General features: G+C 36.1%; 5 protein-coding genes and 1 long non-coding RNA gene across 23 annotated transcripts in view; 2 read left to right on the forward strand and 4 right to left on the reverse strand.

The window, feature by feature from the left end:
* LOC119066000 (endochitinase At2g43620-like) overlaps positions 1-5895 on the forward strand; it is a 29957-nt gene extending 24062 nt beyond the window's left edge. The window contains exons 3-14 of one of the 9 annotated variants that reach the window (XM_037168209.1): positions 3631-3792; positions 3868-3958; positions 4022-4098; positions 4147-4218; positions 4279-4369; positions 4426-4498; positions 4546-4627; positions 4756-4846; positions 4902-4980; positions 5110-5340; positions 5400-5578; positions 5646-5895. In XM_037168209.1, coding sequence (XP_037024104.1) covers positions 3665-3792; positions 3868-3958; positions 4022-4098; positions 4147-4218; positions 4279-4369; positions 4426-4498; positions 4546-4627; positions 4756-4846; positions 4902-4980; positions 5110-5340; positions 5400-5578; positions 5646-5837 — 1386 coding nt within the window. In that variant the 5' untranslated portion in view covers positions 3631-3664 and the 3' untranslated portion in view covers positions 5838-5895. Of the gene's footprint in view, positions 1-3526; positions 3793-3867; positions 3959-4021; positions 4099-4146; positions 4219-4278; positions 4370-4425; positions 4499-4545; positions 4628-4755; positions 4847-4901; positions 4981-5109; positions 5341-5399; positions 5579-5645 lie in introns of those variants that run through there. The other 8 variants (XM_037168214.1, XM_037168208.1, XM_037168210.1 and 5 more) reach the window with 8 other exon arrangements.
* LOC119065999 (zinc finger protein 567) lies at positions 232-12015 on the reverse strand. 7 transcript variants are annotated; one of them, XR_005085684.1, is made up of 8 exons: positions 11634-12015; positions 10490-10637; positions 10118-10424; positions 9908-10053; positions 9241-9828; positions 9122-9170; positions 8513-9059; positions 232-243 (listed from the first exon to the last, which is right to left on the reverse strand). XR_005085684.1 is itself a non-coding variant. In XM_037168206.1 (7 exons), exons 2-7 carry the CDS (start codon positions 10589-10591, stop codon positions 8800-8802), a joined length of 1452 nt encoding a protein of 483 aa, XP_037024101.1. In that variant the 5' UTR covers positions 10592-10632; positions 11634-12014; the 3' UTR covers positions 7524-8799. The 7 variants fall into 7 exon arrangements, 1 of the variants encoding a protein (XP_037024101.1); XR_005085683.1 differs by having other exon boundaries at positions 10490-10632; positions 11640-12014; XR_005085681.1 differs by having other exon boundaries at positions 10490-10632; positions 11634-12014.
* LOC119066003 lies at positions 2336-19480 on the reverse strand. Its single transcript, XR_005085687.1, has 3 exons — positions 19465-19480; positions 19369-19372; positions 2336-2463 (listed from the first exon to the last, which is right to left on the reverse strand). It is a non-coding gene; the product is annotated as an uncharacterized LOC119066003 (long non-coding RNA).
* On the reverse strand, positions 12654-16572 carry LOC119065998 (digestive cysteine proteinase 1). Its single transcript, XM_037168205.1, has 7 exons — positions 16191-16572; positions 14379-14699; positions 14027-14309; positions 13671-13963; positions 13184-13578; positions 12985-13112; positions 12654-12918 (listed from the first exon to the last, which is right to left on the reverse strand). The coding sequence occupies exons 1-7, from the start codon at positions 16237-16239 to the stop codon at positions 12732-12734; spliced, it is 1656 nt and encodes a 551-aa protein (XP_037024100.1). The 5' UTR covers positions 16240-16572; the 3' UTR covers positions 12654-12731.
* On the reverse strand, positions 17676-19356 carry LOC119066002 (39S ribosomal protein L39, mitochondrial). Its single transcript, XM_037168219.1, has 6 exons — positions 19170-19356; positions 18926-19105; positions 18637-18778; positions 18239-18558; positions 17882-18102; positions 17676-17818 (listed from the first exon to the last, which is right to left on the reverse strand). The coding sequence occupies exons 1-6, from the start codon at positions 19234-19236 to the stop codon at positions 17759-17761; spliced, it is 990 nt and encodes a 329-aa protein (XP_037024114.1). The 5' UTR covers positions 19237-19356; the 3' UTR covers positions 17676-17758.
* Positions 19481-24189: 4709 nt separating the features above from the next.
* Positions 24190-27392, forward strand: part of LOC119086004 (cAMP-dependent protein kinase catalytic subunit 3) — a 44359-nt gene continuing 41156 nt past the window's right edge. For 2 of the 4 annotated variants that reach the window (XR_005089377.1, XM_037196580.1), the window contains exon 1: positions 24191-24603. The gene's annotated coding sequence lies outside the window, so the exon portion shown is untranslated. Of the gene's footprint in view, positions 24604-27392 lie in introns of all 4 variants that reach the window. The other 2 variants (XM_037196578.1, XM_037196579.1) reach the window with 2 other exon arrangements.

A 27392-nucleotide genomic window follows, 5' to 3' on the forward strand; every position in this document is an offset into this window, starting at 1 on the left:
ATTACTAATTCCTTTTAATTGCTTTCAATTCCTTTTATTACTTCAATTCCGGATTAACATTAACACCTATACTTGCCGGATTCGCCATTCAATTAATCATTCGCATTCAGGACTTTTTATTTTATTTCGATAAATTATGATTTTATAAGACAAAAGTACTTCTACGGCATGGGTAAATATTGTTTTAATTTTTTTATAAATCAAATTGAAACTACATATTCAAAGTATTCGCGCTAATATTCACTTACTGCATAGCAAATGGTACCAACCAAAAAAAATAAAAATTTCATAAATTCCATACATTTCAGTAGACAGCAAACTGACAAGGTGCTGACAAGGTGCGATTTCGCAGTCAGTGCAAAAATGAATTAATTTTAATTTTATTTTTATAAAACTAATTTGAACGCGTAGATTTTTTTTAAACTTAAATTTTGAATGAACATAGTGTCTTTGATCATTTAAAAATAAAAAACTTTTTGATGCGAATGATCAATTCCTATAATTCCAATTAATTTCTAGAATTCCACGAATTTTCGAAATAATTCCACGGTATTTTCCGTTATTATTCAATTCCATTGCGACATATTTTTTTGTAGGAAATAGTTGGTGACTCACTATAAATATAGTTGTCAAATAGAGGCTAAGGTCAACGTTAAAGGAGCGTTTTGTAATGAACAGATTATTTTGAAACGCAATTATTTACCGGATACTTTTTCCTGAGAATAGATTCACGAGTTCTTGCAATGCTATCTCTATTATCGAAGCTAACTGTGACGTAAGTCAGAGAGAGAGAGAGAGAGAGAGAGAGAGAGAGCCAAAATCATAACGAGTTGGCTATTTTTTTTCCTTTTTTCGAAAAAGAAAAGCCAATTAGAATTGTGCTGGACCTGCATTTGACTTCCGTCACAGTTACACAGCGTATGGATCCACGTTTGTTACATCGTTTCGTGTTAAAATTTTAGATTTGTTTCACTCCGAAATAACTTATTGATGATCATGATCATGATCATGATGATGATGATGATGATTACAAAAATAAAAAATAAGTTTAAACAACTGCTAATCAACTTTTCTGATACCGTTAATCGCTGATTAACATTAATAATATTTCCTGACACACCATAAACCGTTTACAAAAGGGGAAAGTTTCTAGAAATTGACTAAAATTCTTTAGAAGTGTCCCTTTGATGCAAATTTGGGGCATCGGTACAGTTTTCTCAAAGCACATGGAACTTTCACAGACAATTTTATTTTTTATTCAAAGCTGACATATTTTTACTCGAAAATGTGGTCGTACATTTTTCAAAAAGGGCTCTCGTAAAAAGATGTCAGCGATCAAAAATTTCGAAACGCAGAAATGTAGGCTACAATTTCAGCGTAGGCTCGGAACCTCTTAAGAGTCATACCGCGAAATCTTAGAACAATCGGCTAGCCATACCATTCAGATTTTTGAAAAGTGTGGTACCCATCGAATCCTTGTTTCATTACGAGTTCAACGAGGTACGTCTCGCCTCTCGCGGAAATGTAGTTTTCGTGCTAGAGCTGTTGGAAATATCGGTGGTTTTCAGGTGTAAATTTTTTCACCCTCATTATCTCGGGTAATAATAGTCGACCATGATTTCGTTCAAATCTTAGGGGATTGTAGTGCTAGACTAGGCCGATCACACAAGACATCAAATACGTCGAACCGTTGGCTGTACTGGCTTCAGTGACTGTATTACCAAAAATGTTTCTCTGACCAGTGACACCTGCGCGCCTCAGCAAACCTGACGTTCCATTGGAAGGCATAGACTCCCTACTTCCTAAAAGTATAAAAACTTGTACTGGAGGCACTATTGGCTGTAAGAGATAGAGCAATTTCTAAAATGTCACTTAGTATTTACTCCAAAGAAATTTCGACCGGTTTGTCGACCACTTTCATTTTTTTTACCTTAAATTTAATTTACCGAGTTTCTTGATATGTACCTCAGCTTTCCAATGATAATTTTCCCGACTTTACTTCTTACAAGAAATGCGATTTTGGTTTACTTTTCTGAAGCACCCGAGTTTGTGGTTGGTTGGATGCGTGCGATAAATGCGATAAATGCTCCTAGGACCTTGACCAAGAAACGTCACTGGTCAGAGAAACATTTTTGTTGAGACAGTCACTGAAGCCAGTACAGCCAACTGTTCGACGTATTTGATGTCTTGTATGATCGGCCTAGTCTAGCACTACAATCCCCTAAAATTTGAACGAAGTCGACCATTTATTACCCGAGATAATCAGGGTGAAAACATTTACACCTGAAAACCACCGATATTTCCAACAGCTCTAGCACGAAAACTACATTTCTGCGAGAGGCGAGACGTACCTCGTTGAACTCGTAATGAAACAAGGATTCGATGGGTACCATACTCTTCAAAAATCCAGATACGTTGAATTTATCCTCTATACAAATTGTTCGAAGAATTCGCGATATGACTCTTAAAAAGAATAATTTTTCCTATAATTTAATTTTAGGTATCTTTTATGATGTTTCCGGTTTAGTTGCTAAAGTTCAAACTATAAAATTCGAAGAAATCGGAGATTAGCATAGTAGATTGTAAGCCTCTGTCCAAAATATTTATTTTCATGCCTTGGGCATAAATTACGAAGGCGTTGGACACATGGATACATACGCTATCTTATGCTGCAAAGGTAAGTCAATTTTCCCTCTTCCAAGTAAGCTAATAATTCATGTTTTGTTTTATCACTCCTCTGCATTGTATAAAAGTAGTTCGTATGTGTCGCAGAGTCGAAGACCTTGTTCTACTAGTGATGTGATGAGAATTGTACTTGGACCATCTTTATCATTGAGCTAATGCAATGATAAATTTTAGGTTTGATAAAATTAAGCTCGTCTTTATGATCATCTCACCAAAATGTTTTCGAATTTTTACGGTGAACTGATTATGATCTTATTGTTCGAAAAATCGATGTGGGAAAATACAGTTAGCGGCAGTGAAATTTCAGCATGATTTTGCTTCAGCTGTTTTTCAGCTGATCCAAACAAACAATCAAAACTGTTACCACTATCACGCGCTTGTACGTAGCAGCTTGAACCATATAAACAAGTAAAAACAGATTGTATGTTCATGTGTGCATGCTGAAAACCGAGCCAGTTTATGAAAATTTTGTTAAACTGCTAACGTTTCTCAGAACCGGTCAAACAGCTATTTTCTTTTGCTAACACATTCGTGGTCGTTATATTGCGGTCGTACCTTTTTCGGTATTGCAACTTTGATTTGAAAATGCTTTACTGTCTTAAAAGTAAATATGTAAGGACCCCTCAGTCATATTAAAGAAAGAAAAAACCTTTTGCCAAGAAGCCATCTTAAGTGTCATTGAATCATGCATGGAGATTTATGTACTTAGATTTCCACGAAGAGCTTCATCGTATGTGCATCTGCTTTTTTGAGTAGTATGATAGCATCGCCGCAATAGTTGATAAGATAAGAGCCTGTAGTGTTGTGAAAATCGCATATAAATTAGCTGTGACAATATTTTATAAGTTTAGTCACAATATATTGCGATACATCGTCTGAACATTAATTTATCTGCGAGGATCACAACAGTTCGTCTTCTACATTCTAATAAAGTACGTTTTTCAGAGCAATCTAATCAATCTTAGATTTGAAGATTGCAATGGCCAATACGTTGCAAAGCGGGTTGGTATTAGCATTGTGTGTGGTGTTGTCCCATCAACAAAGTTGCTCAATCACATACAACCACGACATAAATCTACCAGATTTAGCGGCCCGCAGCGGACAGCGGTAAGTTTGAAATGTACAACAAAAGCAACTGATCACAGAACTCAACTTTTATTTCTTATTTTGGAAACTAACTAGGCAAGAGAGTTGTTGTAGCATTTGTCAGAGCACTCCGGGCTGCAAGGGATTTTCCTATAATGGTTATGAAGGTGGCACTTGTTGGTTAAAGGTTTTGGAAAGATTAATAATTGATAAGTACCCCGAAACTAAAAAAAACGTTTTTTGCTTTCAGTCTGGCACAGGGCCATTGATTGCTAAGGATGGTGTCAATGTTGGAATTTTAGGAAGTAGTAGCAGTGGAGGTGGAGGTATATCTAGAAAGATGTTATAATCAACACTATCTGATTTGAATATTTTTGTAGCATCGTGTGCAATAAGATTGAACCACGACATTAGTTTACCAGACTTACAAGCCCGTTACGGTCAACCGTAAGTATTTATTTTCACAATCGAAAAGTGAATTTGAAATTGTAATTTGATTTATATCAGACAAGAGAACTGTTGCAATATTTGTAAGAATACTCCTGGATGTAAGGGTTTCGCGTGGAATACGCATCAAGGTGGTACTTGCTGGTTGAAGGTTATTGTGAAGGTAGAAACTAATTAATTATAGAAATTAAGGCAACCATTTTATAGGCTGGAACAGGACCTGTAATTGCTAAGGAAGGTGTTAATGTTGGATTCATCGATGGAAGTGGTAATTGCCATTGTACAATTTTGTTGTGCATCTGCTTAACTATAAATTTACATTGATAGCTGACGCTCAAAGTGGTTGTTCGTCATTAGTAACCAACAGGGATATTAATTTGCCTGATTTAGCTGCACGTTACGGTCAACCGTAAGTTCAATTTAATTAAGCTCTTAGTGAAATTATACTAAGAAAAATTTCTATGAATACGAGACGTATGAGTTCTCATGACCGCTTTTAGTTGCTGCTACATTTGATTTTTATTAATTTAATGTAAGGCAAGAAAACTGCTGTGGTATATGCAGCACAACACAAGGATGTAAGGCTTTCTCTTGGAATGCATATCAAGGTGGGACTTGTTGGCTGAAGGTAAAGAGAATTTTAAGAAACGCTTCGAGTGTTTTTAAGTTTAGTGTTTCAATAGGCTGGAGCAGGGCCGCTTATTTATAAAGATGGTGTTATCGTTGGAATTTTGGACGCCAATGGAAATGATAATAATGGAGGTATTTGATTAAATTAATAATAATTCGTATGCGGAGTCTGTAACAGCTAGTTTACGAAACGAGTTGAATTAACTATCCCAAACCAATTTCAGTTTTCTATTATAATTTCTCACGGACATTCTCTTACAGCATTGGTTTCTTTTGACGAATTCGTCAATGCTGTCGTCAATTCAAATGGCTATCCACGGCCGAATGAAGCTCAGTACAATGCCTTCATACAAGGCTTATCAAAAGGACTGATTGCAACCAAACAGGAAGCCGCTATGGCTCTCACGCATTTCCTACATGAGAGTGACGGGCTGCTTGCAAAACGAGAGTATAGATGCCAAGACAATGGATGTCCTGGAGAATATGAAACGAGTTAACTAAATAAGTTCAGAAAATGGTGATGGAATTAAAAGAAAAAAAATCCATTTTAGTTGGATGTGATGATCCGTTTCAACGTTATTTTGGTAGAGGATACATTCAACTATCCTGGTGCTACAATTACCGAGCAGCATCACAAGACTTATTCAATGATAATCGTTTGGTTAACGATGCAGATATGGTTGCTCGGGATGAGAACTTGGCATGGGATACCGCATTTTGGTTTTGGAAGGTAAGATACAGATTTAAGTGCTATGTACTGATTGGAATCAACCGCAACCTAATTTCTTCCGCAAAAGATTAATGTTCACAATGTTCCCGGTGTTTCTGATGGTGCCTTTGGTGTGACTACCAGAGCTATTAACGGAGGACTTGAATGTAACAATAGTGCTGGTCATCCAATCGCTAGACGTCGGTACGAGATGTACGGACGAATCAGAGCCGCTTGGGGTCTAAGTGGACCGGGAGCAGAATGGGGTTGTTATAATTAAAAATATTGTATAGAAAAATATGAAATATCAAATTAATGCAGCTATTGAATTGAAGTAATTTTAATGTCGACATTTTTCGTATGTCTTAAACTGACTGACTCTGACCTACTGACTGACTCTGACCTACTGACTTTTCTTGAACGCTCATTTCCTATTTTTCACGCCCCAAATTGATTCATGAGATTTTTTTCCCAAAAACTTTGTTGTTCGGAATTCTCCTCCACAAGACCTTCACAACAGAAGAATCGATATCGGCTTCTACCAAAAATGTTCACAATATCTCGAAAAAAAATCTGAAACAAGTTTACACCCCGTGAACTTTGTATTGAAGCAAATGCACGTTACAAGTCGAAGTTTTGTAATTTAAGAAATAATTTTTGGTTCGATATGGTGCTTGAAAGCTGGAAAATTCATTAGGAAAGAAACTCAAAAGGCACGTAATATTGCGTAAACAGAAAACTTGAATACTTCTACGAAAAATCTTTGTAAATTTTAAAATCTCGTGGAATTAGTGAAAGTGAGAAAATTGGGGAGATTGTTCCTCACTTTTTCAGATTTCAAAATACACTTAACTCTATTTTGTTAGCAAGAAATTCATGTGTTCGATTGCTTTTTCAAGTTCCATCAGTTTCACACTTCCATCAATAAATTGCACAATTGTATGATGTTTATGTTGCACCAGTCGTCTCGCTATACGCGTGCTCGTAGAAGAGTCAATGCAATAGTTATTTGTGTATCTGTTTTGGACGTTTCATTTTAGGCAATTTCGCGAGTTGTCTTAAGTGCCTAAAATCAATCGTCCAAAACAGATACTCAAAAAAATTTCATGTAAGGGGTCGCAAACCCGAGAAAAATCTCGAAACTCCCTCATTTTCGGCCCCGACACATGAAAATCGTATTATTATGACAGTCTACGTGTGTGAGGAAGAAAAACAAGACGTCGCATAAAAATTTCAAACATAATTGAGGTGACTGTAGTGGGAAAAAGCGAGCTATTAATCGGAATTTTTCTATGAATTCTTAAGAATTTTAAGATCTTTTTAACGAATTTTTAGGATTTGTTAGGACCTCTAAGAATTAAGCTCTTAAAATTCATAAATTTGAAAAAATTTTTGGAATTTTTTTTAGAATTAATTCTTGAAAATTCTCAAATTCAGAATATTATGCCTTATGGAACGCCCTTATTTATATTCTGTTCTAGTGATCGGTGTACATGGTGGTCCTGAAATGAGAAAAAGTTTTATGAAAGGGCACCCAAAAAAAAGCATTGCTGATAGAAAAAGGACCCTAAAGAATACAAAAATTTTTGAATTTCGATTTTTTGCCGAATTTTGTCATCAAGGAAAAGAAATGTTTTTCTTTTTTTAAATGGTACCAAAAAAGAGTATTGTTAGGAGTTCAGAAGACTCAGAGAAAGCGTGCCCCTATATCTGAGCTGATCCTTCGAAAAGGAACTTTTTTATATTGAGGGCCACCGTGTGCGAGTTGAGTGGAAAGAGCGGTTGTGCAATAATCTTAAATATGAAAAGCAGAACTAAAATTAAATTTTTATTTTGTGTTCCAAGAATATTTCTGATGTCGTCGTAGCATTGTAAATGCATAGGAAAAGCCAAGTCGTGTTCGCTGTTTTACTTGCATATATTAAAAAAATATTGAAAAAAGAAACGACAACATAAGTAGTTAACACAATATTTTCATAAATAAATTAAAATTAAGATAAAAACAAAATTAAAATCACATTTATCATTGCTGAATGGTTAAAAAAATATTCATGAATTACTCTCGAGATAAAATTACATTACACGTTTTATAGTTTGTTTGTTTTTTTACAAAAATTCCCATACTAAGCCTAAAAAATATAATATTTTTTTTATTGATTAATTGATTATTACAAAGAATATTCCAAATTAAAAATTTTAATCTCTTCTCATTCATATATAATATAGATTACACATTATTCTTATAGCTACACTTCAATCTTTTGCATTCAAATATTCTGTTTCATTTGTTTTGTTGCAGTTTTCTTTTTGGTTTCATCAAATGTCGGAATACGCGGTAATCAAGTTCAAATTGAGTACATTGTAGTATTTTGTTTAAGTTCTTAATTTTATATTTTATCGTTCATTTGTTTACCGTGAGTCAAGTTTTGTACTTTTATTTCAATTCAGCTTCGTTAATTGTCCAGATTTTTCCATCAAATGATTTTAGTTCAATTCATTTCTTTTCTTTTCTTTTGCTACAAGGAATGGTTGCAACGTATGGAAATTCCACTCGGCTATGTCAACTATGTTGTGAACAGCGACGACAAAAATAATCGATGAGCTCTGGGTAATGTTGTCCTTACATAGGAAAGTGTATGTAAGTCAACGAAGTAATAGATTATGTGTTTCAATCTGCTGACAATCTGCTATTGTATCGATGGTGATGGAAAGTATTCAAGTTAACAAAAACCAAATTATTCCCGGTATTGCACTATTGATTCGACATTATTGCTAGTGACCTTGTCTCTTTTGAAAATAGCTTGTATTGCTTCATTAGCAACGAGTAAATTAACTCATCATTTCGTTAGGAAACTGTTACATATAGTTTTACGGGAAGTTGCACAAAGAACGCTTGGAAGTCGGGCCTAATTTTGGGAATTATGATTCTGAAAACTCCGAAAGTTCCGAATAAACCTGATTCTAGTAAGGTATAATCCTTCACATAATTTATTTAGAGTTAGTTTAGAGATTCACAACGACTCTCGACAAAAATAAGTGATATGAGGCTGAAATAATCATTTAACCCATTTCACAGAAAATGGGGGATAGAGTTGACCCAGGTAAGACACGTAGTCAATTGTGGTAAAAGGTCGAGAGTGTGGATTAGATACTTAGGTCGAAGGATGACCGACTACTTTTAAAAACATGCGACACCATTTGCCCATTTCCATAGCATTTTCACTTGGAAAGAACGAATTATTTTATGCCATCATTGATTGATGCTGTGGTGGAGACTGGTGCTGATTTAGTTGCGAAATGTTGTGATGCTGAATTTGCTGCAGCTGATTGTGTTGTATTTGTTGCTGCTGATGAACCTGATTTTGCACCTGAGTTTGATTTGGCTGTTGCGGAACATTCTGGACTACAGTCGGCGTTTGATTTTGCTGGCTTAGCTCGGCCTTTACACGTCGAGCAATATGCGAACGTGTATGTTTTCGCAAGTGATCTTTACGATAAAAACCTGAGAGGAAACGAAAAATTTACATCAGCGGAAAATGTGTGACAAGAAACGGTTAGTCTCACCTTTTCCGCACTCATTGCACACGTGCCGTTTCTCTCCCGAATGAATTACCTATAGGTAAAAGCAAACAGTTAAATTGAGCTTCTAACTTTAAGCCGTATGCATAGCAGCCAATACTTACAAAATGTAAGGTAAGTTGCTCCTTCCGCTTAAAGGCTTTCAAGCAAATCGTACAAACAAATGGACGTTCTGGATTGTGACTCTGCTTGTGTCGAGTCAAGTGATCCTTTCGTTTCAGAGCTGCATTGCAAATATCGCAAATGAATCGCCGCTCCAGATTATGCCCTACCAAATGTTGTTCCAATAGTCCTCGTTCAGGATAAGCCATTTGACATTCCGGACAACAAAATAGTGTACTCCCATCTAACGCTGTAGTCAATCTTATTTCTCCTGGTTTCGGTCGCGGCTTCTTTTCCTTTGGTGGCTTTTTCTTTTTCTTCTTTTTAGTAACAGTCGTTGAATTAGTAGCTGAATTTGAAATTCCGTTCGGCTGGGTCTGTTGCTGTTGGTGATTTTGTTGTTGCTGCTGCTGCTGCTGTTGTTGCTGAGGTTGGTTCTGTTGGTGTTGTTGCTGATGCTGGTTCTGTTGATGTTGGTTTTGCGGAGGCTGGGGCTGATTCAAAATATTGGCATTCGATATTAGGCCAGCACTAAGTGAATTTAAGTTTAAACTTTGGCTTGAATTTTGGGCATGGGACATGTCAATTGTCTAGAAACGGGAAGACAAGAATTTAGTTTACGTCACACACTGCTTTGTGTTTGCAATAGAGGTAGAGGTGTTTGCTTACCGTTAGTGGATTTTGTGCTTCCTTTTTTATACTTTCCGCGGAATACTTTAAAAAATGATGGAGTGACAGTGGCAGAGTACTTGCTGGTAAATGTGATAAGTAGTCTGCCGTCAACGATTGCCAGCCAGTGTTAACATTTTGCAGAACTGTAACATGATCTTGTTCGTTTTCGATTGTACAACAATTTACCGACATCGTCGTTTGACTCACCCCTTTTGGCATCGTTTTGCTGTTGTAATATTGCATTGCATAAATCCTGAGATATTTCTGGCGGCTGAGACGTTGTTTGAGCTGTGGTTGTTGTCGTCACGGAAGATTGTGGATACGTTGTAATAGATCGTTTATTGTCCTCGGATTGTTGGGTATAGGGAGTGGTATATTGATTCGTGTGGCCGTTGTACTTATTCATATTTGAATTGATTGAGTCGTCGGACCGAAATTTACTGAGAATAGGTGCATGTGTCTGGTTAAAGTGAGGCATATTCACGTTAGTGCTGTGATATCGGTTGGCAGTGTCCTGGTAATTTTTAGATTTACAATTTTTGTTCGATTCTCAACTGATTCGATTTGATCAAAAGTTACCTGTACCGACGTAGCGCTTGATGTCAGTGCTCCGGATGCAGCAAACTGATGGATACCCGGTATTGAGCCCGGAAAAGGGCTTCCAAAGGGTGAAAAATTCATTTCAAATTTGTTTTATCTCTGTGTAGTCTGGCTCCAAGCGGCTGTGCTATGAAAATAGTTAAATTGATTCAAATGTTCTTTTTAATTACTGATATCCAAAATATCTAACAAAAAATTAAACCTAAGATTGACCTTCCATATACAGTAAACACATCTATCGAATCTATTACTTCGTTCGACTTACGAAAATGTCTTTACGTTGAAACAAAATATTTTAATCAAACACACATTTTGCTATAATACATCTACGCTAGCAAAACCACGTCGTTTGTTTTGTTGTTATTGTCGATAACAGATGACATAGCCGTTCGTAAAAGGTTAAGACATTACGCAAGACCCGAGGCTATCAAGCGTTTGCAATAGCAATAATAAATTCCTCCTTATTGCGATTCTATAATTTTTCCTCCAATATTTCAACAAACGGCGGTCACATTGAGACAAGCACTTGTCACATTAGAATCAAAACATAAAGTTGAAGATAATCACTGAAATAATCAATACAATTTTCATCTGCCGAAGGAACTGGAGGAACTTAATTGTATTGGTGATTGTTAATTAAGCCAGCGAATGAAGTGGACGAATGTAAAGATTTTAATTATTTCCAACAACTTCTGTAAAATATAATTTCAAAATGTCCGAAACGAAAACAACAAAACCAAAATTTACCCCGATAGTAAAGAAAAACAAAATCATTTTGTGACTGTCAATGAACGGAAAATTACACCACGTTTTTCATTCACCACTTCCACAATAAATTTTGATGCAAAACAGCAGCCATTTTCCCTTAACACCCAATAAAAGTGATATTTCCAACAAAAATTCATTCAGAACTCATTCCAACAACATCAAGCCGTACCACTGTACACAGATTTTTTTTCCCTACCCTTATCCCAATGCAACAAAAGCTTTCACTTTTCTTTCACCACATCTACTCCATTTCCTCACACCATTCGAATTTTTTTTTTCGCACAAATTCTCGTCGTTTATATACCAAACACTGAACTTCACATTCATTATAACATTGCGGTAAGGATGTACTTACGTGTATCTTTTCGGTTTTATTGCATTTTTACTCAAAAAATTAATTTTTTATCTGGAAAAAACGGAACAAACTAAACACCCCCGACCCGAATGTACCTCAATCGTGTATGTAACACATATAAAATGAAGCGACAGTGGTAATTATTAATACGCGGAGGTACTTTCTTTCAATGTTCCTTTTTTATAAATGTATATGTTATTTATAATAGTCCTGCGTGGAAAGGGTGGAGAGAGGATATATATACGAAAAACAGCACATACCACACACCTTACCAATTGAACAACCACCCACTACATACCCATTTCGTATATTTTTGGAATATAAACGAATGGAACGACAGTTTCTTTAACATTATTTTTCCTTTCGAATACGATCAAACCACTACTATCCTCATCTCGCCGACATCCTTACTCACATCCCAAAACAACAAAGGGTACACAGTTTCGTAATGAATCAACATACAAACAATTGCATGTAATTTAGAGTAAAGTTTATCGATAGCATGAACATTTTGTAGGATTCAGAACTAAATGACGACGGGGGGAACGTGTAATTTTTCGGCTTGCATGTCCATACGTACGTATATAAGATAACTATGAGTGTGAGTGTGTGTTTTTTTATGATAATTGATTTCTATGTTAACTTATGTATTGAGAGAGACAGAGGGAAGAATGAGAGTTAAAAATTGTGTTTTTCATTGCGCGGAAGGTATATGCATAAATATTTATGCGTTTCCATTGTAGTGGAGGGTGAGTTTTCATTGTTTTTCTGGAGCTGCAGATGATCATATACCATCACAAAAACTGATTACTTTTGCTTGTCCTTCGTGTTATCATCAATAATTAGTTGGGATGCAGCATGTGTGTTGGTGTATGTAAGATGTAAATTATTAGGAACGTAAGGGAGGGCGACTGTTTATAGAGATACATATTATCCCGAATGTCTGTATATAAAATTGGGGTGTAGAATGGAACGATAATGGCACCCCAAACGTTGTGAGTCGGCATTAAAAATTCTGTTAATTTTTATTAAAATTTATTTAAAAAATCAGTGCAAATGCTACAAAAGAAAATTGGTTGGAAAAATGATGTTAAATGTTTACATAGTAACATAAGTTGGAGTGGTCAGTACTCCGCAATTATTATCTCTGGCTGACATGAGAATATATCCATCATTGCCCCAATAATTCGACCACGAATTCTTGACCAACCAATACAGTTCACCATTCATCGTACCATATCCAACTGCCAGGACAGCATGATCCAGTTCTTCCTCTGTGTTACCGCTGTATTTTCGAAGAGAAAAGTCATTGAAATCTGAGATTTAGTAATTCATTTATCGATTAGCTAACCATTTCGGTTCGTAATAGACTCCGTGCGAATAAAAACTGAATGTTTTGTGAGAGGCGTCAATAGCAACCGAGATTGGTCCGTGCTTCAACAAAGCTATTTTCATGGCGTTCGCATCTCCAGCCGTTACCTTTAGAGAAAGAAAATCAAATAAGAATATCTGGAGCGCCGTAATTAAAATAAAACTCATGTCGAGCGTACATTAACCCAGCCGGTGATTGGTGCTTGAAGAGTAACATTCTGAACGTGACAATATCCATCCTGTCCCAAATATCCACCGTATTCCTCTTCAGTTGGAACACCGCCCATTTTCAACATCCATTGATATGCTCGGAAATCTTCGCCGCCATCACATCCGTTATTGCCGTATCCCCATGAGCAGTCGATCAAAGCTTGTTGCGACAGGCGAACTAAGTTACCACCGTTTCGCAAAAAGAAAGCGCCCTCAATCGCACCAATGGTTCCGAACGACCAACATGATCCACAAATTGATTGATCCTTGACCGGTGTTACTGCGCCGTACAATCTCCAATCGTATTGATCAGGAAGAGAAGCAAACTTGGCACTCGAGACGTTGTAAGGGAATGGTTTGCCGCCTGTAAAAGAGGGGAATGCGAATATACACTCAACTCATACTCAGTACTCAATAATGAATGAAGAAAATATCGTCATTGCTTATGATACCTACCATTGTACACTCCTGACGAACGGAAGCCATTCAACGCCTTCAGCTCGTCTTTCGTTTTGTCGGTTAAATGGTTCACGCCTAGGCTGTATCCCAATTTGGCTCGGTTCTTTGAATGAATGAATCTCAAATTCTGCATGAAGGTCGATTTTCGTCTTTCATGTTCTTCAACGGTGTCATACTGTTTACCGTGTTTGCCAATGAAACGCCTGAACTCGTGATCAACGTGACTGTAGTCATGAGGATGCATATATTCTTTCATGGGATTGAAGGTGGCATAGTGTCCATTTCCCGGTCTGAAAGGATAAATTGACATTGCTGGCATCGACTTTGATAGTCAGCAAAGTTATGAATCTTACCCGGGGAAACTGACGCAAGTCAGCTCAGCATCGACTTCGAAGACTTCGTTCGGTATATCTTCATGGCTGTAGGAGTCATAATCCAAATAGTAATGATCGTAATGGGATCCAAGCAATGAATTGAAGCCTCGCATTTCATAGCGAACCGGTATCGGCATACGTGATCCTGGATATTTGGGCGACTTTTCGTAACGAACCCACAACGTGTAGGTATTTCTCTTCTGACCAATTTGCTCTTCATAAATGAATTTATCGCAACGTTGTCCCAACATGTCATCGGTTCCTGTTCAAAGGAAAGCATGCGTGAAATGACTGGTAGCTTTACAAATTAGTTATATTCCAATCTCCTTACCAGCCAATTGAAAATCGGTACAATTCGGCAAAATTGTCTGCGGCTGAATACGATAATCGGCTGTACCATTCACTTGCAGACAGGTCTCCTTGTTCAGAGAATCATCGGTTGTAACTGGTGCAATTTTCAGCGATGCACCATACGTTCCGTAATGATTCAATTGATATGTTTTCACCATTCCACCATAATAATCGATGCGAGAACGACCGGACGGTTTGTCGTACCAAGCATAAAATGGTTCGGCTATTTCGGCGTATGGAATGTTAATTGTTCCCTTGACTGTGTACGTTTCGTCCCATTTTGGAGGTTTAGTTGCCAAAGCTAGAATTAGGGGTTTTTTGATCAGTTGGTGCTAGGGCTGGCGGGGAGACTAAATGAAAGAAGGAGAACCACAAAAATGTTCAAAGAAAAGAAGATTTGTTTGGGGCAATAATGCATTTTTAGTCTTAGGAAAAGAAACACTTTTTGCTCCACGAACTTGTCCACGAATATCAAATAAATTATAAATTTCGTGTCCTCTTAACTTGTCACATACGGCTATTCATCTGTTATCGATAACGACGACCAAAATAATGACAAGCTCTGGGCAATATGATCTTTTATACAGTAAAATTCATATTAACAAAATTGAAGTACAAGATTTGAAATCAACAGATTAATAGTATCTTACTTCCGAGGTTCCAAGTTGTGTATTTGATAAGTTGGGTGTTACATCCACTTGTCAAATAACAACTCGTAAGTACAATGCTTTACGTGATTAGGCAATGTAAATGAAAATGAAAAATGCCGTAACACGTAAAAATACTTTGATCGATGGAAGTATTAGATCCGACAATACTACTGGTCATATGACTGCCGCCTGTAACAGATTAACATTCAACTTTAATTTCGTACAATCATGTGTGGGTCAATTAATCTTGTTTCCATAAATATAATGCAGTACAATGTTTGTCTGTCTTCTTGTTCACGTTGTTTACATTATTCCTTATTATACCTTATGTTCGCTTCTTATTTTTCGTATTTCATGAACGATAAAGAAAACGACGATGGGCATGTTATTAATATATCCTCTGCGATAAAGCGTATTATTATTACTATACAAAACGTTTTTTTTTCGAATCGGTCTACGAGAAAACGTTTTGAATTTCTTTTTTTTTGAAAGGACTTTTAGTTCCATAAAATTTTACCTGAATTTTATCTTCAAATTTTTATTTTGTTGAGAATTTTGATTGACAATGTAGAACAATCCCTTCTCATGACGATCTTTGTGATATTTTCAATATCTTCGTCTGTTTGATGGGATTCACATGATGGATACAGAATTTTTAACGTTCAAAGAATCTGAGGACACACATCGCGAGAAAAACGAAATGATTTTCGAAAAAGCAACAATAAACATCGAACACGAAACGTTACACGTACATCAGCGAAATAAATTATTTCCATCACTTGAATGGAACATGATTATATGTCGCTTCCTATTTTAAATTTAACACTTGAACTATCGAAGATAATTTTCTTCTGACGATGCTAAATATACATTTCTATCGTTAGAGTACGTTAAACTATTAGCGGATCTGAATCAAAGATAGTATAGTTTCTGGTCGACGACGACCACATTGTAACGTTATAACAAAGAAATCTTTGGATGCATCGAAATGTTAGCTACAGGTGTAACAGTTACATTAAACAATACATTCATGTTTATTGTACACCAAACGACACAACGAAAAGGACGTAGAGTATGCACATGAATTATTTTCAAATTGATTTTCTTTGGAATAATATTTCAAGAAATTTACAAATCGTTACCTCCAACAAAAAGAACACAAAAGCTGATAATTTGGACGCCAGTCATCATATTGGCATAATAAAGACGAAAGTTCACTTTTTTAATTCGAACAAATCACCAATCTTATCAATTAACTGTTTTGTATTGACCGGACAACGAGTATACACAGTCCTATTCACTCAAATATTCAAGCACAACTGAATTGATCAACGTAGATGAACGATCGAGACACTGTTGTGTGTACATATATTATGGCCTGTATGTATGCGACTGAAATTGGATTTGATTTAAATCCTTTTGTACGGTTAATTTTCTTGTTAAACGTCTCTACGTGAACGTTATGAATTTAAGTTAGCATTTGTTGTAGCACAGCGTTTTGTGTGTATTGAGTCACGATTTTTTGGTGTGATTAATAGAATTTGAACAGACCAAAATTTGTCATAAATTGGTTTCAAAAGAAATGCATTCAGACAACAAGCCCAACATTTTCTTACCTGCCCTGCCCGTTGACAAATATGTTTTCTTTCGTATACATATTTGACGACTCCGAGTTTATTGGTTCTTCGGTATGAATCACATGAGTATGTGATTCTGTGATACGATAAGGAGTTTTTTTTTTAGATTTCAAACGTAACCTTTCTTGTACTTGGAGATGACCTACAATCAACGAATAATCGTTTTCTATATTATAGTGAACGGCTCTATCATCTGTTATCAACAACGACGACAAAACCATCAATATGTTCTGGATTTATATAGCAAAATCTACGGTCAGCCAATGACGTAAAAGATTTTGTTTATTTTTCGCTAATCATTCCTAAATCAAACGAAGTAGTAGATTCGACAATAATTATACTCGTTCGATGCTAGTCGTCGGTGAATTATAGTCTATTTGTGGAATTAAGTTCCTGAATAAACAATGGTTGTGATACTGGTTCAGAAATCCCATCTTTTTTTTGCTTTCAATTTATAACTACTGTGTTGACAAGCTGAGGATCTCAAAAGTAATCCCCTAAAATTGTCGGAGATGTTCATGGAATTCTACAATAATTTGATCATTAACGAACGTCGATTATATTACGGTGTAATCGTCCATTCAATTGGTGGGAACGTTTACCATGACTTTATGACTCGACATTTTCTTCTCTCTTCCATCCTCTCAGTGTTACTGAACGTAATTCCCAAGCCATTTGCCATCATAACATTTTCCGCATAACAAAATTTTCAGAATTCTTAACACACACTTTGCGAAATCGATTACTTTTGCTGCTTTTTCACATTTATCTCCGCTGGTCGTCAACAATATTCGACTTACAGAAGATCAAGAGTTTATCAGCGACATATTTTGAGATTGAAAAATCTCATTTTGAATTTGTTGTGTTGGATTCACTCACAGTACAAAAACAAAATGCGAAATAAACAACAAAAAAAATCGAATTTGTTGTAACGTTTTACGCCAAGCTTATTCGAAATTTCTGTGAAAAATCAAACAGTCAGACCCAGAGTTTTCGGTTGCCGATGTTGTTTTCGTTTATTTTTTATCTTCGAAACTTACTAGACATTTCGATTCACTCTTACAAACTAGGTTTTAAGCTATCCGATTTTGGAACGTGTCTTCATACGGCTCATGAGGCAATCGGGCAGGATTCTGAAACAAAAAAAAAATCGATTCGAATGCATCGTAAGATTGAATGGTCAAGCTTCAAAATACCAATTTTCTCGATCGATCTTCCAGTATGCCGTAAGCGAAATGATTTACGTGAAAACCAATGGGAAGAGCTACACCTTGCACTCGATAAAGAGCGCCGTCGGATTCCGATGCTATTCTATGAACGGATGTTATAGAACATTTGCCGAGTAATCCAGTGGATCCAATCATTGGCCCACGACTTATGTCAACATGGTCTCCAACACGGTAGATAGTTACGGTTCCTGAAATTGAAACGTTACACAACTGTGATAGACGATAATGGAGAGAGAATGCGTAATGTTACGGCGTGTATAGAACGGAGAAAGTGAAAGGGTAACGGCTTATTGAAACGATGGGAAAGAAATGGGAAAAACTTACCCGAAGACGTAGAGCTAATAGATGGTAGCTGTTCATTCTTGAATGGATTGTCCTTGAACATTTCCAATGCCAAGTCAATATTAACATCTAAGCGTTCAATTTTTAAATTTTTTGCCGCCAACTTTCGCATTTCGGCTGCAATTGTTCTTAGCTCGTCTCTGTTTGGTACCCATGATGGTTCTTTGATGAAAATGTCGTGTACAAAGCTGCCGGTCTTGACGTTAGGACTCGGAAAGCTGTGCAGATGCAGGTGGGCTTCATCTTTAAAGCAACCTTGTAACACGGCTCCGAGCATAAATGAACAAGATCGCCAAAAAACTCTGTCAAATAGACAAAAAAAAACTTAAAATCAATCTGGCAAAAGCGACTGACTTCTACAACGGCCATTAATCACTTACCGGTTAACCAATTGCGGATCGGATATCATAAAATTTAAAAGCTGTAGCGTACATGAATCCTGCAGTGGTCGGTGCATGTCCCAAGGTGTATGGCTGTCGATTAAGGCTAATGCGGACCGATTACAGTGCATTTCACCTAGATCTGTAAGATGAGATCGTGAATTAAGAAGCTCTTCGTTGGTGCACTTCGCATTTGACACAATAAACAAAAGAATCAGGTAACAGCCAGTGATGACTATTGACTTATTCCAAAGCCTAATCTACAGATTTTCGTGACTGTGTTACTTACGTTGCGCACAGTTGAAAGGTGTTGACAGTCCCTTGTTCATGATCAAAGTGGTGTCGCTTGGCTGGCCTAGGTAACGAATTTCGATTTTTTCGATTCGACCAACATTTTCCTTCTGGCGATGTTGTTCCAGCGAAAAAAGTTCAGAACGTCTCTGTTGCACTTCGACCGACGACAGATATTCTAAAGTGGCGAATTTTTTAGGTAATCGTCAGAGTCTGTCTTATCCTAAGAGTTTGTTATTTACTTTGTGATATTTTGTAGATAGTGTTCCTTTTCGCCAAATGTAGCAGATTGCGCTTGATCGAGTTCATTGTTATTTGAATGGTATGGTTATCCTTAAGTTTTATTAAACTTTTAGAAAAAAGGCCGAATCCACATTTGTTTTTCTATAAATTTGCCGACCAAAAATATTCACAGTGACAGCAATGACACTAGAAACTCACCAACCTCACCAAACTTTTGCTATTTCATCATTTGATAAATAGGTAGCGCCCTCGAAACGAAAAAAATGAGGAGGTAAAAATTCAAATTTCCGCGACGTTTTTTATACATTTCTTTTTCTTTGACATAAAATTTAACAGTAAAACGGTAATCTACTGAATAAATTGAAAAAATGTGAAAATGTAGTGATAGAAGTTTGATTAAATTTACAATTTTTATCATGTCATCACACCAAGGCGGGTATACTACTGGCGAGGTAGCGTCAATCGCCATTTCGCGGTGACAACCAACGTTTCATACAAAAAATTCACATCACGTTCAAGTATGATACAACCAAGGTAAATATAGTGAGGAGGTAATGCCATATACAACCGAATCAGATGTGCAGTGGCACGAAAGTTTGCTATAAACGCCATCTCTCACTGTCTTTGAAATAACAAAATTGCTTAGAAACCTAGGCCATCTGTTTTGTGATAGGCACAATATTTTGTGAAACACAAGTAAATCTTAGTCAACCATTTTAAAAAAAGATATCAGTGGCAACGAGCTATTGTGCTAGGCCGCGCGTTGAATGGCATTACCTCCGCCCATATATTTACCTTGGATACAACCGCCATGCGAGATTCCTACATTAGAAAAGGATTTTCAGAGCCGACAAATTTTGTTGCTGTTGATGTTGCTGTTCAAGGATATGAGCTCATATATTTTTCAGGTTCAGGTTTTTTCGAATGAGAACAAATTGAAAAGGAACATGAACGAACGTGAAGCTCGCGCCGAATAAATTTTCAGATTTGCAGTGAAAGGTTGATAGCAAACAGTCTAGGAAATTTATTATTTACGAACTGTCTCAAGAAATTCACCTTTTTACGCAAACACAAAATTTCCAGTAAAGAAACATTAAAGAATTACTGACAAAATTACTAAAATGTAAGTTCGGTAATTTTGTCAGAAAATGAGATAATTACGGTAATTTCATCCCGTTATTCAAAATTCAAATTATCAAAAATAGGCCCTGCCTTATATTACCTTAAAACACACATTCATCAATGAACGTCAACACAAGGTATGTCGAATGTCAAACTTTGTATGGAGCGGAGGACATAGCGATTTCATATAAAGAAACTCACCTCTCATTAAAGGTGAGTTTGTTTATATGAAATCGCTATGTCCTCCGGTTTGTATGAATAGACCATACCTGGTTTATATTTTCATTGACATTCATGACTGGCGTAATTTGTTTTATTTTCCGGAAAAGTTTTTTGTGCAAATTACGGCAGATCAGTTAGCAAACAATTCGATGAAAAAATAGTATATTACTATACAAGGGAAGTAATTTGATATTTCGTATCCAGATGAGGAAAAGTATCCGAGGGCTTTAGCTCGAGGTACTTTTACTCATCGTGATATCAAATTATCAAATATCTAATTATTTCCCGATTGCAGTATGACGTTTTTCTTTACAAAGTAGGGAAAGACCTTTCCCTAGGGACGGAAAGTCCATTTTCCCTCCCCAGTAAAGAAAAAAAAAACATATTCGTCAAAGCGACAGAAAAGTGTTGTGCATAACTGATTTACGCCTTGTTGTAATTTTTTCATCGAATTTTCATGCTAGCGATGCGAAAATCCTTATTTTGTCCACTATGAAGCGTTGTGAAAATGGCGTTTTATTGTCATTCTGGGAGGCGCCATTTCAGATGAGAAAATAATAATTTTCTCTAAAATGGTTGGCTAGCCATTATCATTTTCTCACCTGAAATGGCTTAATACTAAAAAGTGGACAAAAATGCGGATTCTCGCAAAACGCAAGCATGCAGAACGTTGTGCTCACCTCTGGTAAAAATAAGAAATTCCAAGAGCTAATCGAGGGCCGCAATCGGCTCAAAGTGGAACTTCCTACTTCTCCACTTGGTTAACAAATAACTATTCCTAGTTGGCACACAAATTGAATCTCTCACAGAATAATAGTACAAAGGGAGACTTGTCTCTATACCCTTTATTACACTACTACACAATGTGCGTGTTCGTTGTGAAATTCCACTTCTAATGTCGGAATGTCGAGTAATTCTATTTTCAACTATCTAAACGTCCGGCACAAGACAGTTAGCCGTATAATACCACATGACCTACATAATCATAACCATCTTCTCAGCACCTAATGTCTGATAAGAAACGTGAATACAGAAATGATGGTTGGTAATCAGAGACTGATACATGCGGTTTCGATGTGAAAAAAGCCGGCAAGATTTATTTACCTAACTCCACATATTTTTATCGAAGTTTTTCAATTTTATCATCTTCGACAATAAGTCAGTTAATAAGACTAAGTACTTAAGATTCTCCGTGTTCCCAAAAACCTCAACGACAAATTAAAAATGAGAACGGCGTAGCTATCTAATTAAACAAAGTTTTTTGCAAGAAATTTAATTATAACGTGGGTATTTACGTTAGAACTTTTCTTTTACTATATTGTTACAATATATTCGGTATAAAATGAAATAGAGTTGTACTTTAGTATCATATCGTACTACATAATGTAGCGAATTCAGAAAAACAAAAGCGTTGTTGTGGTTTGCGGATTCAATGTTGTAACATGTATTTCGTTCATGAGTAGTGTAAAGTTTTATATCAAAACTGATTTGAAATGCCGGTTGTCGTTTGTGTATACCACACCGCATGCGTTTTCGTTCACATTATGGTACTATACACACGGCAGACCCAGGAAACAATTTGTGTATCGCGGTGTCGTCTGAGATTTTTGCATCAATCAGATTTGAATAGAGTTTGACTATACTGTACATCTAAGGAAGTTACATTATGCGGGAAAACAGGAAAAGTACGAAAATATGCAGTTTTGCTTGCTGTCTCGCCTATACCTGCTGTTTAACATCCATTGACGAGACGAATCTGAATATCTAATTTTTAGAAAAATCAAGTTTGTCTAAAAGTAGTCAGAGACGAGAAAGCAAGCAAAACAGCGTGTTTTGCCTGTTTTTCACTAGTTTTTCCAGCATATCTCTGGATGTCTTTACTCACAAATCGTGTGTCATATGTCAAATGAAAAATGAATGTTTAGAAAAATTAAACTTGTCGATCAGTAACTATTGGTGAGAAAGCAGGAAAAACAGCTAATTGTTTTGCTCATTCTTCACCAGCTTTCCAGCATATCTCTGGATGTTTTTGCTTGAAAATCGAATTTGATGCATCAAATGAAAGGTATTGACGAGACGAAACAGAAAATCGAACTTGGTAAACAGTAAGTATAGGCGAGAAATCAAGCGAAACTGAATTTTTTCATACTTTTCCAGTTTTCCCGCATCTCCCTGGGTTATCTATACTTTAAAGCGCTTTCTGTAGGATAACATGAACCTTTTTATAAAACTTCAGCCAGCCGCCGACCGCCGCCGATGTTTTTCGTCGGCTTGAAAATTTTTTAAATTTCATTAAATGTTAGAATTATCAGCTGCACAATCTATTAACAGATTTTAATTATTTAAAAAGCTATCACTCCCAAGACATTTCTGATTTTCTTAATAAGAGACTGTTTTTTACGTATACCTATCGGAGGTTTCATACTATGAAATTCATAGATTATGTTTTGTTCTGAAAGGGCTCTCACTTGTAGAGCTACTGCGCGATGGTCTTCCTAAAAACAATTTTTGACTACGGAAGGCAGAGGGATTCTTTTGAAAAACAGGCTACCTGGCTACCGAAATCGGACGCAATTTTCTAGTGGAATTTTGTAGTTGTACCAAGAAAGGACTTCGACCCTAGAAACCAAACCCTGTAAGAACAGTGTAAGTTCTCAGTCTTTTTCGATTGAAAACTTCAACTGCACATATTTCAGTGACGATGAATTTTAAACCCAATTCGGCTCAATAGTACATGTGATTACCATTCTAATGACACCCCAAACGACACTGTACGCTCGTGTAACCAAGGCTGTATACTTTGGGGAGGTCACACAGATCGCCATTTTATTAGATACGCTGGACCACATTTTTTCCACACAAACAAATTCACCAAAATTGAATTTGTATGACGTCGTAAATTCTTTGTATGAAATGTGGTGTGCAACCCGCGTATCTGCATCTGCGTGACCTCAACAAAGTATACAGCCTTGCGTGTAACTGGAGAAATTTTTGTAAGAAAAGTGCTTCTAGGAAACAAGATCTGTCGATCAATATAACCGCGATTAAAATACTTTCGATTTCGGCACACGGACTTTCAGGAAAATCACTCCCAATGCGTTTTTGCGAATGAGAATATGAGTCTTTATAAGTAACTGATGGGAGGATATTCAGGTTCGACAAGAAAACAGAAAATGCAAAATTACTTAATTCACTCGTAGTCACTAATCACTAAAAAAAGACAATTTAAATTCCCTATTAAATGGATCGGCGCGCTGCGGCTGAGCCGAGCCGCCGATAAAAACCTGTTATGGCTGGCCGCCGCCGGAACCACTACACTCGACTAGCCGCCGCCGAGAATTTTTGCTCGGCGCACACCTCTATTCGCAATACACGTGCATGTGGTCTCTGTCATTTGCTGTCAGTGAAAATACATAAATAGTTTGGCCTATCTTAGATACACAATCTAGTACTTCGTTTTTGAAACTTTACTGAGTTCATAGTGTTGTTGACGACTTAACGTGACTATTTCCGTTTTTAAAAGCATCATGAATGTTATACGGGAAAGTAATGTCCAATACAATTTCACTCTGTGTTGATCGCTGTACGTATATACATAAAAGTTATTATCACAAGCGTTTTTATACAGATGTAAGAAAATCTACACAACGTGCCAAGTAAGATTTCCTACTTCGCATCGACTTCAGTTTCGTTCACCACAACGCAGTGAACACAGAACACTGAAACGCGCAACAAGTATAATAAAACGTTGTCTTCGGATAGAATATTAAAATATAAGTGAAAAGTCTTTGATAAAAAATATATATTTTCACGTTGAGAGAAGAAAGCTTATTGAATGAAATCAAATCGGTTCGTTTGTTGGTTTCGAGTGCAAAGTATATTGTTTTCTTCTTGATTGTCGTTATCTAAAAAAAAAAAAAACAGAAATCAGATACTAAACACGGTTGAACAGTGTGAGAACGTCTAAAATTAATTAAGTTAATTAGCCGATTGATAGAGTGAGCGAAAAGTGAATTAAAAAGAAAATTTAAATCTGGAGATAGAATTTAATTAACTAAATCAAATTTTGTATACAACGAAGTTGTAAAAGTGAGTTTTAGAAGAGAAATAGCGAATTTGCCAAGCGAAATGTTATCTTGCTTATTGAAAATGTTTATTTTGTTGCTTTGCTGAATGGATCGGCATTAAATATATTCAGGTGTATAATGCAGTAGACAACACATTTTTATATTTATCTCAATATTTTGGAAAATTGACGAACTCCTACACCTCCAATTTGTATATTTTCGAATTAAAAATGTGAAAAATTTGCATACCGTTCGTTGATAAAAAAAAATCATTTATTCACGGTTCCCTAGCGTTTATCTTCTCATTTCCATGTCTTCTGTTGAAGAAAGCTCGGAATAAATTTTCGGATATAATAAATTCATGTCCACGGTGAGCTTAAAATTTTTTTTATTCGACCGCTCGTGGACATGAAATGTTTTTAGTGGTATTTGTAGAGGGCGGCACCACGAGTAAGAATAACATAACAAGAAAATATTTCGATGGGAAAATTTTTAATGAGATCGATTTTTCATTTTTTTGGGACCTGCGGGAAGCTTCGAAGACTGTTCGGACTCCTCTTGTGACTCGTTTGATCACAAAAATATAGTTGGTGTTTAGCCTGAGATCTAAGCTTTACAGCGTTACCAATCATGATATAAATGACTACCATCAAACTTCTTTTATGAAGCAAAGTCATTAAACTAGGTCGCTGAGAATTTGAAAGGCCCTATCACATGTGGATGATTTCTATTTTGTCTAAAAAAGTATTCAGTATATTTAGTTATTTTACATATTTTAATAAAGGTCGAAAGAAGATTTTTGCCTCGAAATATGTTTTTTATAAATCGCAGCGATGAGCAAACTGCACTATCTCAAGTCACAAATTAAAAAACCTTCTCCAATATCCATTCTAAGCTAACTCTGCAACATTTTAGTTGTTTCCACTAAAAAATGAGACATTATACGAAGACAAATTAATGGCCGTTCAGGTCTAACAACAAAGATTATATCAGAATGAAATACAAATTTATTTTCCGACCTTAATTAACTTCCAAATTATGTAAAATAACTAAACATACTTTTTGAGACAAAATAGAAATCATCTACATGTGATAAGGCCTTTCAAATTTGCAGCGACCTAGTTGTATGATTTTGCTTCATAAAAGATGTTTGTTGGTATCGCGATTGGTATCGCCGTAAAGCTTAGACCTCAGGCTAAACAGCAACAATATTTTTGTGATCAAACGAGTCACCAGTGGAGTCCGAACAGTCTTCAAAGCTTCCCGCAGGTTCCAAAAAAATGTAAAATCGATCTAATTAAAAATTTTCCCATCGAAATATTTTCTTGTTATGTTATTCTTATTCGTGGTGCCGCCCTCTACAAAAACCACTAGACACTTTTCATGTCCACGAGAGGTCGAATAAAATTTTTTTCAAGCTCACCGTGTGTCCTCTGACCGAAAATGGCCATCACTTACACACATAATTTTTCGATTTGTAAAATTTCCATATCGGAGTCGGCTCATCATTTTGCTTTGCTTTTATTAAAATGATGGTCGATGAAGGTACATCAAGTTGGTAATCAATCATAGCGTTGATAGCCGATAATAACACAATGGCATGATAAAGTTGAAAAAGTGCACACAATTTTTATATCCCGACTCCAAGCTGGAAAACCCATTGTCACACTGAGAAAAATGAGATTCAAAGATCCAATGATAAGAACGCAATAGGATAATGTAAGTTAAGTGTCGTCATATAGAAGAAAATTTGTGTATGGAATTGAGCAGACTCCGGCACCAACAGCTTCAAATGTTATTTCCATATTGAATTGAATTGTGCTATATTCAAGATTTTCTGTGGGAAAACAATTCTGAAATTCCTTGTAGTCATTTTAAGGTAGTTGAGGTACATCAGCCACTGTTAATTTTTTATCTGAAGAGCCTCAGATTATTTTGAATCAATTACTACCTTAGTTCTAGTTATACAATAAATTACTACAAAAGAATCGCACGAAAATAGGCTAAACCAGGAACATGATATAGTAGCCTTACGCCTCATTTTCCGTGCGAACATAAGGAGTTTTCTAGGATATCATATCTACAAATCGCTAAAGGCTAGAACAAAGCTTATTATGTGACTCAGAAGGTAAAGCACCTCCAATATTTTCTCGGAATTCTTTTCCAATATCTGCAATATATATTTCCGAAGTGGGTTAAAAAAACTAACGGACACTAATTCGCGTAGAATGTATAACTAGATACGTACCGTTTTACGCAAACAAATCTTCTATTAATAAAACGTAAATACGAAAGCTCCCATCCGTATTTTTCATAACTTAGATTACATAGTTGCACTCCTTTTTTTAGTCATTAATCTTTTACCTGTACACTTACGGGATTATGGTATGAGACTCTTACTTTGAGTTTAATGATTCAAATTTGCTATGATGGGTTCAAAAAACAAACAGCCTTAATGACGCATGTTGCGAAAGGGGTGAGCAGAAGCACACCTTTGTATTATAAATTGTTTTAGTTTTTTCACATGAAAAAACTCCTCATGTAACCTAGTTCACGTTCTGTAATACTTAGGACTATGAAAATTAATTAAATCTCACTTTGACGTTCGATATCGGGAGGTGTAATCCTCCGAAATATTGGAAATAGTTCTGTTATTGATAATCACATATTATGTTACAAGATTCTAAGAACTGTCGTCTCAATCAAACGTTTGAGTTAATTTCTTCGTAAGGGTACCATACCATCGATATAGGAAAATCTATCTACTTTCAAGCTTTTGCTTTGCATTGACCTCATTTTTTGTTCAACCTA

This window comes from Bradysia coprophila, chromosome IV (assembly GCF_014529535.1).
Source record: "Bradysia coprophila strain Holo2 chromosome IV, BU_Bcop_v1, whole genome shotgun sequence".
In the NCBI taxonomy this organism is placed as follows: Eukaryota; Metazoa; Arthropoda; class Insecta; order Diptera; family Sciaridae; genus Bradysia; species Bradysia coprophila.